Here is a 15,874-nt window from a genome sequence, read left to right as displayed (position 1 = left end):
CAATGGTGTCTCATGTTATTGATTGTGCTGACTATTTTTGGCGTCAAGCCACATTTTACTCATGGTAATCCCTGGTGGAGTTTTCAAGGCAATTGATGTTCTGAGGTGGTCTGCCATTGCCTTCCTCCTTGTCATGCCCCTGGTATTCCTTGGAGGTCTCCCATCCAAATACTAGCTATGTTCAGTGCTGAGAATGTGGAGACTGGCCCAAAGTCACCCAACAAGCTTCTATGGTGCAAGTAGAGATTTGAACCTGTGTCTTCTATTCAAATACTAGCCAGGGTTAGGGCTGAGAATGTGTGGCTGGCCCAAAGTCATTCAACAAACTTCCATGGGGCAAGCAGGGTTTGAACCTGTGTTTTCCAGGTCCCAATCTAACACCTTAACCACTATGCCACACTGGGTCTAAATAAAATTAAAGTAATTCTCACTCGTAACACTTGAAAGGTGCAAGCAAAGAAAAATACACCTGTAAGCAATCTCTGCCCTAAGACAACCTCACCCTCTGAGTCTTGATATTCCCCTTCCGTCTTCGGCAGGTGTTCCGCCATGACTGTTACTTGGCCGAGGGACGGCAAGAGCTGGTGAAGGGTGTGGAGGACTTCCTGGACTGCTGTATTGTCGTTCCACCTTGTGAAATTGCAAATGAACAGCTCTTCAAGACATTGTTGCCAATACAGAAAGACCTCCTACGAAAGAGATATCTCCCAGAGGAGAAGAAGCCAGAGCTCTTGAAGGAGCTGGGTATGGTTCATTGTGGGAGGATCACTTAGCCTCTGCAAGAAGCTTTGCCTAACCGTCTTCAGGGACTGGAAGGCTTTAGTAGCAAATCTAGGGGGGAAAGGAGCGGGCAGGTGTGACACCTGCTGGGAAGCCATAGCCCCTGACTTCCATGTCAGAGATGCCCAGTAGTAAGAGAAGCACGATAACTGTACATATTTCATGATGGTGCCATCATATCACTCAACTTCAGACATTACAATTGCCAGTTCCAGGCTGAGAAATTCCTGAAGATTTGGGGAGGAAGCCTGGAGGGGGCAGAGTTTGGAGAGAGGAAGGAGCTCAGCAGGGATGTAATGCCATAGAGTCCACGATCCAAAGCATCTATTTTCTCCCAAGGAACTATTGCCTGGATATCTCCAGGCCTCACCTGGATCTGGCAACCCTCTCAATACAGTGGCAGCTGTTGGTTGTGGAATTCAGAGTAATGGCTGAAGACCACTGGAGCTTATTATGCTTGGAAGAAGTTTCTGGACTTGTTCTAATAACTAGAGAATATACAGTGATATCCCAGAAGTTGCTTAGTTTCTGCAGTGTTGCCGGATACTTTCAATAACATCCATATTGGGGCGGGGGGGGGGGGACAGGATTTCAGATGGTGAGACACCTGTGTTTTTCTCCTTCTACTGGTCCATTCAATATCACACCAGTTTATGTCAGCATATCTGTCTGTACATTTAAACTGCAGGATTTCATGCTAGACATAAACCAGTGTAACATTGCATGGATCACTAGAGGGAGCCAACACATGTGGAACAGAACCTCCCCCACCCCCAAACAAGCAGGAACTTACAAGTGAAAAAAAAAGAGAATGCAGAAAAGCCCTAATCTTGGCACAGAATTTTCTTTTAAACACAAAAAAAGGTTGTTATCTGCCCGGAGGAAAAAAAGGCCTGTCCCTTTGACAGAAGGGCAGTGGGATGTTATTTACCAGGTAATAAGTATTTGGATGAGAGATCTCAAAGGGTCGTGATGTGGAGGTGTAACCTCAGCTTGTGGGTTCTGTGGGGCAGTACTTGGAAGGAGTTGCAAAGAACCAAATTTAAACAAAACAGTTTACTTCTCCTTACAAATAACATTAAACATCAACATTTAATATTTACAATTCAAGGTCCTGTTCAGGTTTGCATTTCAAGTCCTTATATTTACACTCTACTGATATTGCCAAGTCCAATTCTTCTTTGCTGGTGGTTGGTTTTGAAGACTTCAGAGGCTTGGTGAACGGGATTCAAGATGATGAAGGTTCCCAGAAAACTCTCACCATTTACATACACAAAAACCCTGAAATTATTAAATTCTAACATTTAGAATGCCAGCAAAAGAATGACTCCCTTCCCACTAGTTCCCCACAACATTGCAGTTACCTTAAACAAGGTGTTAAGGGCTTAATAAAATCAATCAAGGTCCCAGCCTGGTAGCCTTGCTTCCTCCAACCTCATGAGTTCTGCAGCATTCTGCTTCTTTTCAGACTCCACCCCTTTCTGGGTCATCCCATTCTGACACAGGGGTTACAGAGGCAGGCAATGGCAAACCACCTCTGAACATCTCCTGCCTTGAAAACCCTATGGCCATGGTGGCGAACCTTTGGCACTCCAGATGTTATGGACTACAATTCCCATCAGCCCCTGTCAACATGGCCAATTGGCCATGCTGACAGGGGCTGATGGGAATTGTAGTCCATAACATCTGGAGTGCCAAAGGTTTGGCACCACGGCCCTATGGGGTCACCATAAGTCAGCTGTGATTTGATGGCAAACACACCCATTCTTTTGTCCCATGCTATAAAAAGCTTATTTCCGTGTCCCGTGCCTATTTCCACAGGTTATGTCTTTGTTGAAAGGACAGGACACTTTTCTCCAGGCCTGACTGCAATCTTTGACACAGTGCTGACAGAACATCGCTGCCCATGTTCAGCGATACCCACATCTTCCACAGTGGTAGCCACATTTCATGTGTTCTGGGGCTGAGCCTTGATACAGCTAACAGATTCTGAAGTAAAACCAGTCCAGACCCTGCAGTAACTGTAACTTAATGGGGTTCGTTAAGCAGTGGCGTAGGAGGTTAAGAGCTTGTGTATCTAATCTGGAGGAACTGGGTTTGATTCCCAGCTCTGCCGCCTGAGCTGTGGAGGTTTATCTGGGGAATTCAGATTAGCCTGTGCACTCCCACACACGCCAGCTGGGTGACCTTCAGCTAGTCACAGCTTTTCAGAGCTCTCTCAGCCCCACCCATCTCACAGGGAGCTTTTTGTGAGGGGGGAAGGGCAAGGAGATTGTAAGCCCCTTTGAGACTCCTTACAGGAGAGAAAGGGGGGATATAAATCCAAACTCTTCTTCTTCTTCTTCTTCTTCTGCTTCTGCTTCTCCTTCTGCTTCTCCTTCTCCTTCTTCATTCAAAAAAGCTTCCTACCTCAGCCTCATGGAACAGAGCAGATTTTAGTTGTACACCGCCCAGAGCCCTTCGAGGGTGGGCGGTTTATCAAATTTAATAAATAGAATAGAAATAGAAATAGATTTTCTCTATGTGTGATGAGGCCGACTTCCCTGCTGCAATCCCCTTTGAAAACTTCTGCTGTCCTAATTGCTCTTCCCTCAATCAATCCTTGTTACAGCTCCTGTGTTCTTCTGTCTTGTCCAGAGCAAAAACTGCAAGCAGAGGTCCTCAAACCAGAAGATGATGACAACCCATTACGCCGGACCCGCAAGCCTTTTGGGGGGCTCGTAAGGGACATAAAACGGCGGTACCCCAAGTACCTCAGTGACCTCAAAGATGCTCTCAATGCCCAGTGTCTGGCTGCTGTCATCTTTATTTATTTCGCTGCGCTTTCTCCTGCCATCACCTTTGGAGGTCTTCTGGGTAAGAGAGGTGGGGCTACAAGTGGTCATGCAAGCCAGCCCGTTGTGGAACTAGATCTGCTGCAACATGTAGACAGTTTTGGTTTAACCAGAAGGACAAGCAGCTGAGCTTGTCCACCTTCTGTGGAACCAGATGGGCACGGTTAGGAGAAGCAGAACTGAATCAAAGTTCCCAGTAGTGCAGGGGGGGTCAGACATGCAGCCTGGGAGCCAGCTCCAGCTCCTTGAAAGGGCTTATCAGGCCTGGGAGCCAGCTGAGGCAACCACTCCCTCACTCCCGATCTGTCTTGGCTCGCCAGGTACGCAAGGTAAACATCCAGTGTGAAGCTCAGAATGAGAGAGCGTGTCTCATCTTCACAGATGGTTGACTCTGGGATTATTAAGTCAGCAGTTAGGGTTGCCAGCTCTCCATTGAGAAACACCTGGAGAGGGTGGAGTTTGGGAAGGGGAGGGACCACTTCAGGACACAGTGCTATAGAGCAGCCATTTTCTCCAGGTCAACTGATCTCAGTTGTCTGGACATCAGTTGTAAGAGCAGGATATCTCCCTAACTACTGTGCTCAAGAGAACTTTCTAACTACAGGCTATGTTGGAGGCCCTTGTCAGGCTTGTGGACCTTATGACACCACAGCTTCCTTTGCTAAATTCCATTGCTGCAAGAATTTTTCTCTCCAGCCCAGCTCATTCTCAGTGTCAGAACTGGACTTGGAGTAGGGTTGCCAATGTCTAGGCTACAACTGAAGATCTCCCCCTACTGCAATTGATCTCCAGATCAGTTCCCCTGGGAAAAAATGGCTGCTTTGGAGAGTGGACGGCATAGCAATCTACCCTGTCCTCTGGAGGATCTGTCCCCAAAACCTCCAGATATTTCCCAACCCACTGCTGGCAACCCTTGTTTTGAGAGATGTGTTTAAACAGTTTGTGTGGTTTAGTTTTAGGAACTTCAATACCATTTCCTTGTGTATTCCTTTTAGTTTAGAGAATGGGAAAGATCTGTGATAGTATCCAAGCAAGTTTACTCAGAAGTAAACCAGAGTTCCAATTCTGGGTTTGAAAATGCCTAGAGATTTTGGGGGGATGGAGCTTGGGGAAGGAGTTCAGCAGATATAATGCCATAGAGACCACCTGCCAAAGCTACCATTTTCTCTAAAGAAACTGATCTTCATAGTCTGGAGATCAGTAATAATACTGGGAAATCTCCAGACCCCACTAGGGAAGTTGGCAATCCTAGAAGTATGTCCCATGATATTCAATAGGACCCACAGAATTGCAAGTTTATTGCCGATCTAGTACATTAGGGAGTTTTGCCTTTCACATAGGCTGGGATGCTTAATATTTGTGGCTGTTCGCAGGTGAGAAGACTTCAAACATGATGGGAGTATCGGAGCTTCTGGTCTCCACAGCAATTCAAGGCATTCTCTTCTGCTTGCTTGGGGCACAGCCTCTGCTCGTGGTTGGGTTCTCTGGCCCCCTCTTGGTATTCGAGGAAGCCTTTTATTCTGTAAGTGCCATGTGAGAAATCACATTTGTGCTGAATAATAGCTTGATCCCTCTGTTGCCAAAGGAAAGATCCTTTCCCAGACATCTCGTACAACCTTGTGATGCAAGATAGGAACATTCATCCATTCTCTGGCCCCTGCTCTCATCAATTTAGGCAACATGGGCCACAGTCTCATCTTTAACAAAAATCAAAGTACAATAAAATATGAGAAATTATACAATGCAATAAATGTGTAAGTACTCGCATTCATTCATTCATGCATGCATCCATTCATTACCACAACGGCCATGATCTTTGGCAGTTTTTAAAACAAAGTAGACAAATCTGAAATGAATGGCAAATAGTTATTCAGTGGTGGCGAACCTTTGGCACTCCAGATGTTATGGACTACAATTCCCATCAGCCCCTTCCAGCATGGCCAATTGGCCCAATGTTGGAGAAGACTGATGGAAGGTATAATCCATAACATCTAGAGTGCCATAAGGAACGCCTCCTATGAGAATATCATTGGCTATTAGCCATGATATTGAATGGAACATCCATATGCATTGGAAGTGTATCTTATTGCAAGATGTCGAGAAATAAACAAAATGGATCTTTGGGTCCCCACTGGGGAGAAAAGTGGTGTATGGGTGTATGTAAATAATGTCCTTTCTGTGAACATTTTAGGTAATTGCTATAGGAGGAAATGCTGCCAACAGTCCCAGATAAAAAGCATCCTGTTCCTTTCCTGCCCTTGGCTGAATGGCATGCTATTTATCAGGGGATGTTAGATATACGTATGTACCATGGAAAGCTTCAACTGTGCACTTCCACATATTATCCTCTCTTAATGGGACCAGAAATGGTTCTCCAAGTCTGCTGCAACCCTAATTGGGAGCAGAGAATGCTGTATTTTGGCAGATTTTGATCTGACAGCAAAGCAGTTCTTAGGATTTAAGCACAGGTCATTCCAGGTATATTTCCAGGTTCATTTGCGCTAGAAAAGTTCTTCCTTTTAGAAGGGAAGTCTCAGATTCTCAGGATTTGGGGAGGGGCCGTGCCTCTGCTGTAGACCATCTGCTTGGCATACAGAACATCCTAAGTTCGGGGCCAGAATCTCCAGCTAAGAGGACCAAATTAGTAGATGACGTGAAAGGCCTCTCTCTGTCTGTGACCCAAGAAAGTGCAGGTTTTTCTCTTTGCAAATAGATATACCTAGTTAGCAGAGTTAGGGGGATAATGAGCTGAGACGCATGAGTTGCAGTTATATTAAGTTTACTATCCAACTGAGTAAGTTTACATGTAAAAAAAGAAAATGTTGAGAATATGCTAATCTGCCCTGTTACATATATTGGTATCTAGCTGCACACTTCACATTACATCTTTCTTTATGGTTTTCTTAGCGGGAGCAGAACCAGAAAAAATGGAACATAGATTTGCTTTTTAACCACTCAGGACGCGTGACCTGTTGCACGTGTGCCATGGAAATTTAACTCACCAATAGCTCATCAACAGCTCAACTCATCACAATGAGATTCAGCAAGTTGTTTACATACAAACAACATTTAACTGCTTCAGGGCTGGAGTGAAATGCATTTGTAATATACCAACAGAATGCAGTGCCGGTTTGAGTAGACGGCATTGACAGCGACAGACCAAGGGCCTGATTCAGTATAATCACATATGTGTTCTTGTGATTTTGAATTCCACATTGGGTCCTTCCTTGCTTGTTGTGGTGACACGCTTGGAGATCTTGCTTATAGAGCTGGAGATTTCACTGTGGCCTAGATAGCCGTATGGTTCCAGCATAAGCAAGATGGGAATATGCAGAGGCATAGCTGGGCCAAACTGCACCCAGTGCACATTCTATATTTCCTCCCCATGCCCCCCACGGTGTCCCCACCCCCACCCCCCTTCCCACACTTACCTTAGTTCCTTTCCTTTTTCTTGAACTTTTTCAGGCTGCGAAAGGCCTGTTCTCAGTAAAAACGGCCTGATGGGAACTATATTTCCCAGGAGACCTTGCGAGCGCCAAGGTCTCCTGGGAACTGTAGTTCCTCAGGCCGTTTTTACTCTGGTAAACAACACTTTTGCAACCTGAAAAAAGTTCAAGAAAAAGAGAAGGAACAAAAAAGATGAGATGGAAGGGAGATGGAAGTGGGGACACCATAGGTGTGGGGGAAAGGGAGAGGGGCCTGGGGGTGATTTTCTGTACACACCCCCAGGCGTGCGCCCGGTACACGGTGCACACGCACCCCGTCCCCTTGTAGCTCTGCCACTGGGAATGTGAGCTGATGGGAAGGGAAAGAATTGCTAATGTCTCATGGGCTTCTTCTGTACTCCGCATTCTTTTCTCCAATTTCTCTACACAGTTTTGTGCCAGTTCTGACATAGAGTACATTGTGGGCAGAGTCTGGATCGGCTTTTGGCTGGTGATCTTGGTGGTGGTAGTGGTGGCTTTTGAAGGCAGCTTTCTGGTATGCTACATCTCCCGCTACACCCAGGAAATCTTCTCCTTCCTCATCTCCCTCATCTTCATCTTTGAGACTTTCAAGAAACTCATCAAGGTAACACCGCCTGTGTTTGTGTTTCCTTCCCTTGAGGCTGGAGCAATTCTGCTCTTGTGTGGCTGAAGTCCTGTGGATGGGGCTCCACTTTTCATTGGATTCATTCTGAGGCTAGTTGTTTTGGCAACTAGGGTTGCCAGCCAAGTCACCCCTGGCCACCAGCGGGGGGGTGGGGGTTAGGTTGCCAGCTCCAGTTTTGAAAACTCCTGGAGATTTGGGGTGGAGCCTCAGGAGGAAAGGGACCTCAGAGGAGTAGAATGCAATAGAAGTCCACCCTCCAAAGCGTCCATTTTGATCTCTGATGTCTGGAGATGAGCTCTAATTCCAGCAGATCCCCAGATCCCACCTGAAGGCTGGCATCCCTACTGCCAACTCTGGATTGAGAAATTCCTGAAAATTTTGGGGTAGAGTTTCGGGGAGGGATCTTAGCAGGGCTTAATGTCATAGATTCAACCCTCCAAGACAGCCATTTTCTCCAAGGAGAAATGATTTCTGTCATCAGTGGCGATTCCAAGAAATATTCAGGCCCCACCCACAGGTTGGCAGCCATAGAACTCTAAAAGATGTTATTCCCAACTCAAGATTCAGAAGGCCGGAGTAATGACATCATTTGAGATGAAGTCTGGGATTGCGGCCCAGGGCCCTGGCTGAGATTCGGCAAGTGAGCCCTCAAACACATATTGTAGAAAGGAACTTTCTTCTGAGTAAATATGCATAGAACCAGAATGTAACATGTGTAGGATTGCCAGTCTCCAGGGGCACCTGGAGATCTCCCACTATTACGACTGGTCTCCAGGCAACCAAGATCAGTCCTCCAGGATAAAATGGCTTCTTTGAGAGTGGCCTCTATGGTATTATACCTCCTTGAAGTCCCTCCTCTCCCCAAGGCCTGCCTTCCCCAGGCTCCATTCCCGTGTATTCCCCATCCTAGAGCTAGCAGCCGTGATAACCGTTTGTTTTTGTCTATGGAGATGGAAGGATGGGGCAAGATAAACTGGTTGAATTTACATTCTGTGCTTCGCGCTTGTAATGTGCATTAGCAAATGGAGGTTCCCATAAGACCATTAAACCCAGATTCCAAATGACTGAACCACTGGGTAGGAATGCAGGTCTGTTTACCTCACCAAGCTCTATTTGCATGTAACACTGAGAAGTTGTTCTCAGAGCACTTCCCATGTTTCATGACTTTTGACCCTCAGTAGGGGACAGTAAAAGGAGCTCTGTGGGGTACAGTGGTAAACCAGTGCTGCAGGCAAAGTTCTGCTCATGTCTTGAGTTTGCTCCTGATGGAAGTCAGTTTCAGGTAGCTGGCTCAAAGTTAACTTGACCTTCCATTCTTCTGAGGTTGGTAAAATGACCATCCAGCCTGTTGGGCACAAAGTGTAGAAGACTGAGGAAGGCAATCGTTAACCACCCCATAAAACACAATAAACATGTTGTGATGTGACGTCATTCTGTGGTTCAATGATGACATGGTACTTGCACAGGTGACAGTGGGTAAACCGTTCTCATTTTCCCATCTGTGGAATGCATCCAAGTAATAATCATGCTAATAACCATACAGCCATATATGCCTTTACAGAACAATGATGAGAGGATGAGAATTTTGAGTTCTGGCTCCTACTCCTTGATACATTCCTCCTCACATCCACTGCTTGTTGGCACAGAGGTAGCCCCTCTGTCCCCCCCACCTCCACTGCCCCATATTTGGACTTCCTGCTGTGATAATGTTGGTCACAAGAAGCCAGGCTGTCGAGACCTGGTTTCTATAGAAACTGTGGAATGAGAGAAAGAAAATGCAGAAGGATGAAAAGATTGTAAGGAGGGTGAACAGCAAGCTGCGCTCTTGTAACTGGCCTTACCTCAGAAATTGTTCTCTTTTTTATAGAATGACTTTATTAATTTTTGTCAGCTACAATACAACTAAGATAACACAATACAAAACAAAATAGTGAACCAGTCACTCTAAATTCTAAACTACATAAAAAACACACTACATACAATTAAATGACTTCCCATCCAAAATACATTGCTATATTTATTCTTAATATTATAGTATTATTTCCATTGATGTCTAGACCAGCAATTTTTCTTTTAAAAGCTATTCTAATTAGTATTTGATTTCATATGAAATACAAACATAGTGTAATCTTATTTCTCCAACTTAGTTCTTAGATTTGAAACCAATTATATAAAATTCCCAATCCCTCCTTAGTCAGAAATTACTCTCTTGATGGACAGCCCCAAGACTTGAATGCCAGCACACAATGACCTTTCTCTTGGTTTTTATCAATTTTAAAGGGTTAATAGAGCTTCTTTTATCTTTATCTAGAATTCAAGGGAGTTTTAAAGTTTGTCTTTTAAGTTTGAAGCTGTGAAATAGATAACTCTTTGCATATTCTTTTACTACTGCTTATCTAAGGAATGCAATTTGCAACTTACTGTGACAATCAGTGGTATGTGTTTTTCATGAGAGAGCTTTGCTAGAATTGCGAGTAAATTGAGGGGAAAAGAAATGCAGGAGAGAAGCCGAAATAGAAAGCAATGAACATGACTTCCCACTGGCCAAACAGAAGAAAATTATAGACCTTTACATTCCTCAAGAGGTTCTCCTCTCTAATTGCTTTGAGGTGCTAATAGAGAATGGTGATGGAGGAGAGATTAAGGCTTTCGGAGAATCAGCTGGCGGTAGTAAAATTAACTCCTCTATCAATGAGATAGTGCTTAAAGGTTTAATAGTGAGGAAAGGGAAAAATAATATATTGACTATTTACAAGCTCATGGACCTCTCAACAGCAACAGTAGAATATATCAGTAAAGGCCTCAGTTCTCTAAATGATAAACTAGACTACATTATCAGTAACGGAATACAGATGAGTCTGTCTTTAAAGGCACATACAGATGTTAATGCTGTGGAGTCAAGAGCTCATACTATTAGAAATGGCCAGTTAATCTTTAACAAAATAACCAACCAGCGTCACGCCCACTCCGCATGGGCCAAAAACAGCACCCCTGGAACTGTAAAAACACCGTTCGCACGGCTGCTGCCTCTGCAATGAGGCAACACCGTGCTTCCCCCCCCCAAAAAAAACCCAGCAGGGAAACGCTGTTTTTGAAACTTACTCAATGAGCGAGTCTTTTCAAAAACAATGTTTGTAACCCAGTGCCGAGCGAGCAGCATTGTGTAGGAGGGGCCGCTTGGCACCTCCATTTTTGTTTGCCAACTTACCTTCTTTTCCCTGCGCAGCTCTGCAGGGACAAGGGGACACGTCTCCTGCCCTCCGACCCCTGAGGCGTTGCCATGGTTATAAGCACGTGTCCCCTCATCCCTGCAGAGCTGCGCAGGGAAGAGAAGGTAAGTTTACAAACTTACAAAATCGCAGGCCACTGCAACTCTGGGACCACCCACATGGGAGCGTGCGAATGGTCCTGGGGCTCCACCAGCATCATATTTGCCGGTGTGCCACCACTACAAAGGCCCATGTGGAATGGGCCTTAGTTCTAGAACCTAACAGATTATGCCTGACAATAGGCTGCTGTAAGGGAATCTACCCAAACTGGAACACTGTAGCTTTGGCAAAAAGACGCATTACTAAAGGATGACGCCAAATCACAGTTTAAAGACAGTTGAAATCTTGCCTCAAACAACCCAATTGAAACAGGTGATTTTGACCTTTCTTATAGTATTTGCAGGATACTGCAAATGTTACTACAGAAAAAGAACTATTTGACCTCAAAAGGAATTAATCTCAAGCAGATCCTTAGAAATACGTTTGAGCGCCCTCTAGTTTTTCACAGTCCTGGTCATTCCAGTAGTCTTCAGCACAAGGCTGAGGAGACATCAGATCACAGGAAAAATCTTGTTGAAAACATGACAATTGATAAGGACTTTCTGACACCAGTAAAAATGCCCCAGGATGATGAAATTCTGGAAGATAATTTGAAAAAAATCCTTCTTAGCTCTCCCAGAAGATGAACAGACTGCTATTATCTAGAGATTGAACTTATTAAAAAGAGAATTAGAGGAAAAAAAGAGATTACACACCCTACTCAGCCGGTAGATATTCAATATTCAACTGTGATGATGGAATTGGAGAAACTAACAGAGAAAGGGGAGGAAGATATGGATGATAGCTCGACAGGATATCTTATCAGACTGGACCCCTCCCATTTAAAAGGAACATGAAGTACGAATCTCCTGGAGGCACAAAGGCCAGCCACAGGATATATCCCCATTACAAGATATAGACTTGGATTGGCGTCTTGAGCATGACCCATGTTATTTCGGAGATGGGGAAATCCTGGGCCCAAGAACTGTTAGAGCTAAAGCAAAATCCTCTCCCTTCAGATCATTTAAAAAACACCTCCAAGCTTGAAGAGCAGGGAAATGGTTCCAGTCTTCAGAAGCAAGCTTTGAATCCAATTGGTCCTATAAGAACTAATGGGTGTGTCTTCACTGATCATGCTGGCCAATTGGACCTGATTTCAGATTCTCCCCTTAAAGACCATATGATTGTGGGCTCTGAAGTTAAAGGGCAAAGTGGTCCACAGATCACAACTGATGTTTTCTTGACTACCCCGCTTGAGACACAGACTGAGACCAGCATATGACTATGCCAAGCACAATCACAGAAACTGATGAGCAAGCCCCTGGAAATTATATCCTGGAATATGGCAGGTTGGAAGTGATGTCTTGCTTTATAAAATGATTGTTTATTTCTCCAATGTAAATTTGATATTATAACTTTACAGGAAACTTGGATGGATTCCTCACTTGAATTGAATGATTATTACGGATTTAATGTTGGAACAATACCGGGGATAGGGCCTGGGCGATCGAAGGGAAGTCTGGGAATGTTAGTGTTCACCTTACTTAAAGTTAGAACTGTACGCAAACCACCTCTTAACAACTTAGCCATAGCCCTACTTCTTACCTGGGATCAAGGTAGCTGTATAATATTTTAATATCTACTTTCTTCCAGTTGGTAAGAAAGCCACCATTAAAGATAACTGGTTAGCCTTTGATAACTATTTTATGCAAATTACCCTTGAACATCCCCAGGCACAAATATTAATAGCTGAGGACATGAATGCATTCATGGGTCCAAATGATGATCTTTTATTATCCCAATTCAAAAATTTATCAGATAGCTCAGATAGAGAACAGGGAAAGCAAACCAATAACAGACTGTTCAAAGATTCTGAAGCAAACTTTGCAGGGCTATGTCTGTTTAAATATCATCCAGAAGGGCACTGCATATTTTAAATGAAACTATTAAAGGTGATGTTCCATGGGTATATACAATTGTGACAGGTACCAGGGTCAGTACTCTTGATTATATGTTGGAGTGTAACTTCTTTATCAGAATTCAAATATTTTGTATTCTCCCATATATGGAAGATCATTTACCTTTGTTTTTATAACTTAATCTTTCCACACACTTGACTGACTGTTATAACTTACAATTGGAATTTTGTGATAAAAGAATCAATTGGTCCCCAATCTTAGACCTTAAGATAAAAGGAATTTTATCTGCTCAAATGTTGCAAAAACTCACATGTCAGATTAATATTAGTAGTTCTAATCAAGAGCCTTAGAAATATATGATAATTTTATTCACCAATTAAGGCTGAATCTTATTAATCAAGATAATTTTAGGGCTCACAGCACAAAAAGATATGGGAAACCCTGGTTTGATAGAGATTGTTCGGAAGCAAAAAAAAAGATCTTATTGCTGCTTCTAAGCATATGACAGTTTGCAGTTCTGACAGTAAGTTTGAGGCTTACAAAGACCTATTATCCCACAAAAAGATATACCCAAAGGAATCCAGCTACCCAAAGGAATCCTGTTCAGTTCTGGAAGTTGATTGCTTCCTGTAGGCAAGGAATATGCTCAGTCTAGGATTACCTGTATTTCTCCTGATAAGTGGGTAGCCTTCTTCCAAGAGTTTTATGAGGATGATAATCAGGAAAGTTTTAGCCAGATCTAGATTCCCTACAACCGTGGCCCCCTGTTACTATACAAGAAGTTTAGGCCTATATAAACTGCTTAATGTTCAGGAAAGCCCCTGGGGCAGATGGGATACCTCCTGAGGTCCTGAAGGAGAACATGGACTGGTGGGCCCAATTTTTGGCAGCCTTTTTTACATATATGGACAGAACAGGATGAATGCCTAAGGCATGGAGTACAGTCATTATTGTTCCTATATTTAAAAAAGGGAACAAAAATGAACCGAAAAATTGTAGGCCCATTAGCCTCCTGAATATTATAAGCAAGCTTTATGCGAGACCTCTGTTAGATAAATTAGAACCATGGTTGGAACAAGAGGACCTAATTGCTCTAGAACAGGCAGGCTTTAGAGAAGGCAGATCAATGGAAGAACATTATTTAATGTTACAACACCTGATTGAAAAATATACGACTGGTAGACCAACCTCATTATAAATTGCTTTTATTGATCTTCAAGCTGCCTTCAATTCTATCTTTAGGGGCAAACTTTGGCAAAAATTAGAAGCAACTGATATAGACAGAAGATTATTCGCCTATTACATGATCAATCAGCCCTCAAAATTAGGTGTAACTCAAAGATTTCTTTCTGATCAAATCAGGCCCAAAGGGGAGTCAGATAGGGCTGAACACTTGCTCCCGCTCTGTTTAATCTTTATATAAATGGTATTGTTGATCATATGAGAACCCTAGATACTCATCCTCCTAAAATAAATTTCCGTGGTCTGATACTTTTATATGCAGACGATACTGCCCTTCTTTCAAGAACACCAGTTGGGCTACGTAGGTTCAAGCTACACCAGTTCAAGCTACTGTGAAAAAGAAAACTTGATGATTACCATCAACAAAAGTAATGACGTGGCAAACGCCCTCTAAAAAGATTGGGATCAATAAATAGAAAAAACTAGAACAAGTAGACAGATTTAAATATCTAGGGGTCATGGTCCAAGCATCAGGGAGTTATGCAGCTCATTGTAATTTGATAGCAGAACGTGCTGAGAGGACAATATATTCGATATTGACATTCTTTTGTACTAAAGGGGAATTCTTTGTTCTCCTAACTCTCTCAGTCCACCTGCCTCACAAAGTGTCTGTTGAGGAGAGGGTAAGGGAAGGAGACTGACATGTCAACCCTGATCCCAGAGACTGTCACAGGCTCTTTTGCTTGGTGCAGCATGCCGTCGCAAGAGGATTGCTGTCCAGAGCCCTGGACTGGTGATTGGGCTGCCTGGCAAGATCTTCCTGCCTTTGTACCTGCTCCGCTTTCTCACATCTGTCTGTTCTTGCAGATTTTCCAGGATCATCCCCTGCAACTCAGCTACAACGACACCTCCAACCCAATGAGAGACCAGCCGAACACTGCCTTGCTGTCCCTCGTTCTCATGGCGGGAACATTTTTCATTGCTTTCTTCTTGCGCAAGTTAAAAAACAGCAGTTTCTTTCCCGGCAAGGTAAACCCTGCATTGTGCTTGAGGGAAGCATACTGTGGGTTGTGGGTTTTCTGGGCTATGTGGCCATGGGCTGCCAGCCATGGATACAGGTGAAACGTTAGGCACAAAATCTACCAGACCACAGCCTCACAACCCAGAAAACCCACAACAGCCAATTGACTCCAGTCATGAAAGCCTTCAACAGTGCACTCGAGGGTATGTTCGAAACAGGGGGGAAGGCGCTCTGAGAGGGAAGGGCTTTAGTGTTATATCTGCACATGGGTTTGGCTTGTTTCTGTGCAATGGCCAAGCAGTACCCCAAATGGATAGCATGACTGGGCTGCAAACTGAAACAGTGAGAGAAAGCTTTCATTTCTTTGTGCAAGTTAGAATAACAGCTTACTTTGTCAGAATAGTGTTCAGCCTGAAACTTTAAATAAAGAAGCAAGCAGTTAATGCAAGGGTGGTCAACCTATGGTGCTCCAGATGTTCATGGACAACAATTCCCATTAGCCCCTGCCAGCATGGCACCATGCTGGCAGGGGCTGATGGGAATTGTAGTCCATGAACATCTGGAGCACCATAGGTTGGCCACCTCTAAGTTAATGTAAAACGACTGGGCCAGATTCCAATTGCCCATAGATGAACCACAGGAAGCAAGAAACTGGGCACTTGTCTGTTATGTCCATAGCCAGTTCTATTCTGAATGCTCTCAAAATTGCATTTTGGGTACATTTCCGTTGCTTTTTTT

The 15,874-nt window shown here is 43.9% G+C and overlaps 1 protein-coding gene across 1 annotated transcript in view; it reads left to right on the top strand.

Moving 5' to 3' along the window:
- SLC4A1 (solute carrier family 4 member 1 (Diego blood group)) overlaps nucleotides 1-15,874 on the top strand; it is a 66,228-nt gene that overhangs the window by 36,300 nt on the left and 14,054 nt on the right. Inside the window, exons 10-14 of the mRNA XM_048517884.1 lie at nucleotides 540-744; nucleotides 3,418-3,636; nucleotides 4,988-5,136; nucleotides 7,491-7,685; nucleotides 14,983-15,144. Coding sequence (XP_048373841.1) covers nucleotides 540-744; nucleotides 3,418-3,636; nucleotides 4,988-5,136; nucleotides 7,491-7,685; nucleotides 14,983-15,144 — 930 coding nt within the window. The remainder of the gene's footprint in view (nucleotides 1-539; nucleotides 745-3,417; nucleotides 3,637-4,987; nucleotides 5,137-7,490; nucleotides 7,686-14,982; nucleotides 15,145-15,874) is intronic.

The sequence above is a fragment of the Sphaerodactylus townsendi genome, linkage group LG15 (assembly GCF_021028975.2).
Source record: "Sphaerodactylus townsendi isolate TG3544 linkage group LG15, MPM_Stown_v2.3, whole genome shotgun sequence".
Classification (NCBI taxonomy): domain Eukaryota; kingdom Metazoa; phylum Chordata; class Lepidosauria; order Squamata; family Sphaerodactylidae; genus Sphaerodactylus; species Sphaerodactylus townsendi.
This window is presented reverse-complemented; position numbering and strand designations above follow the sequence as displayed.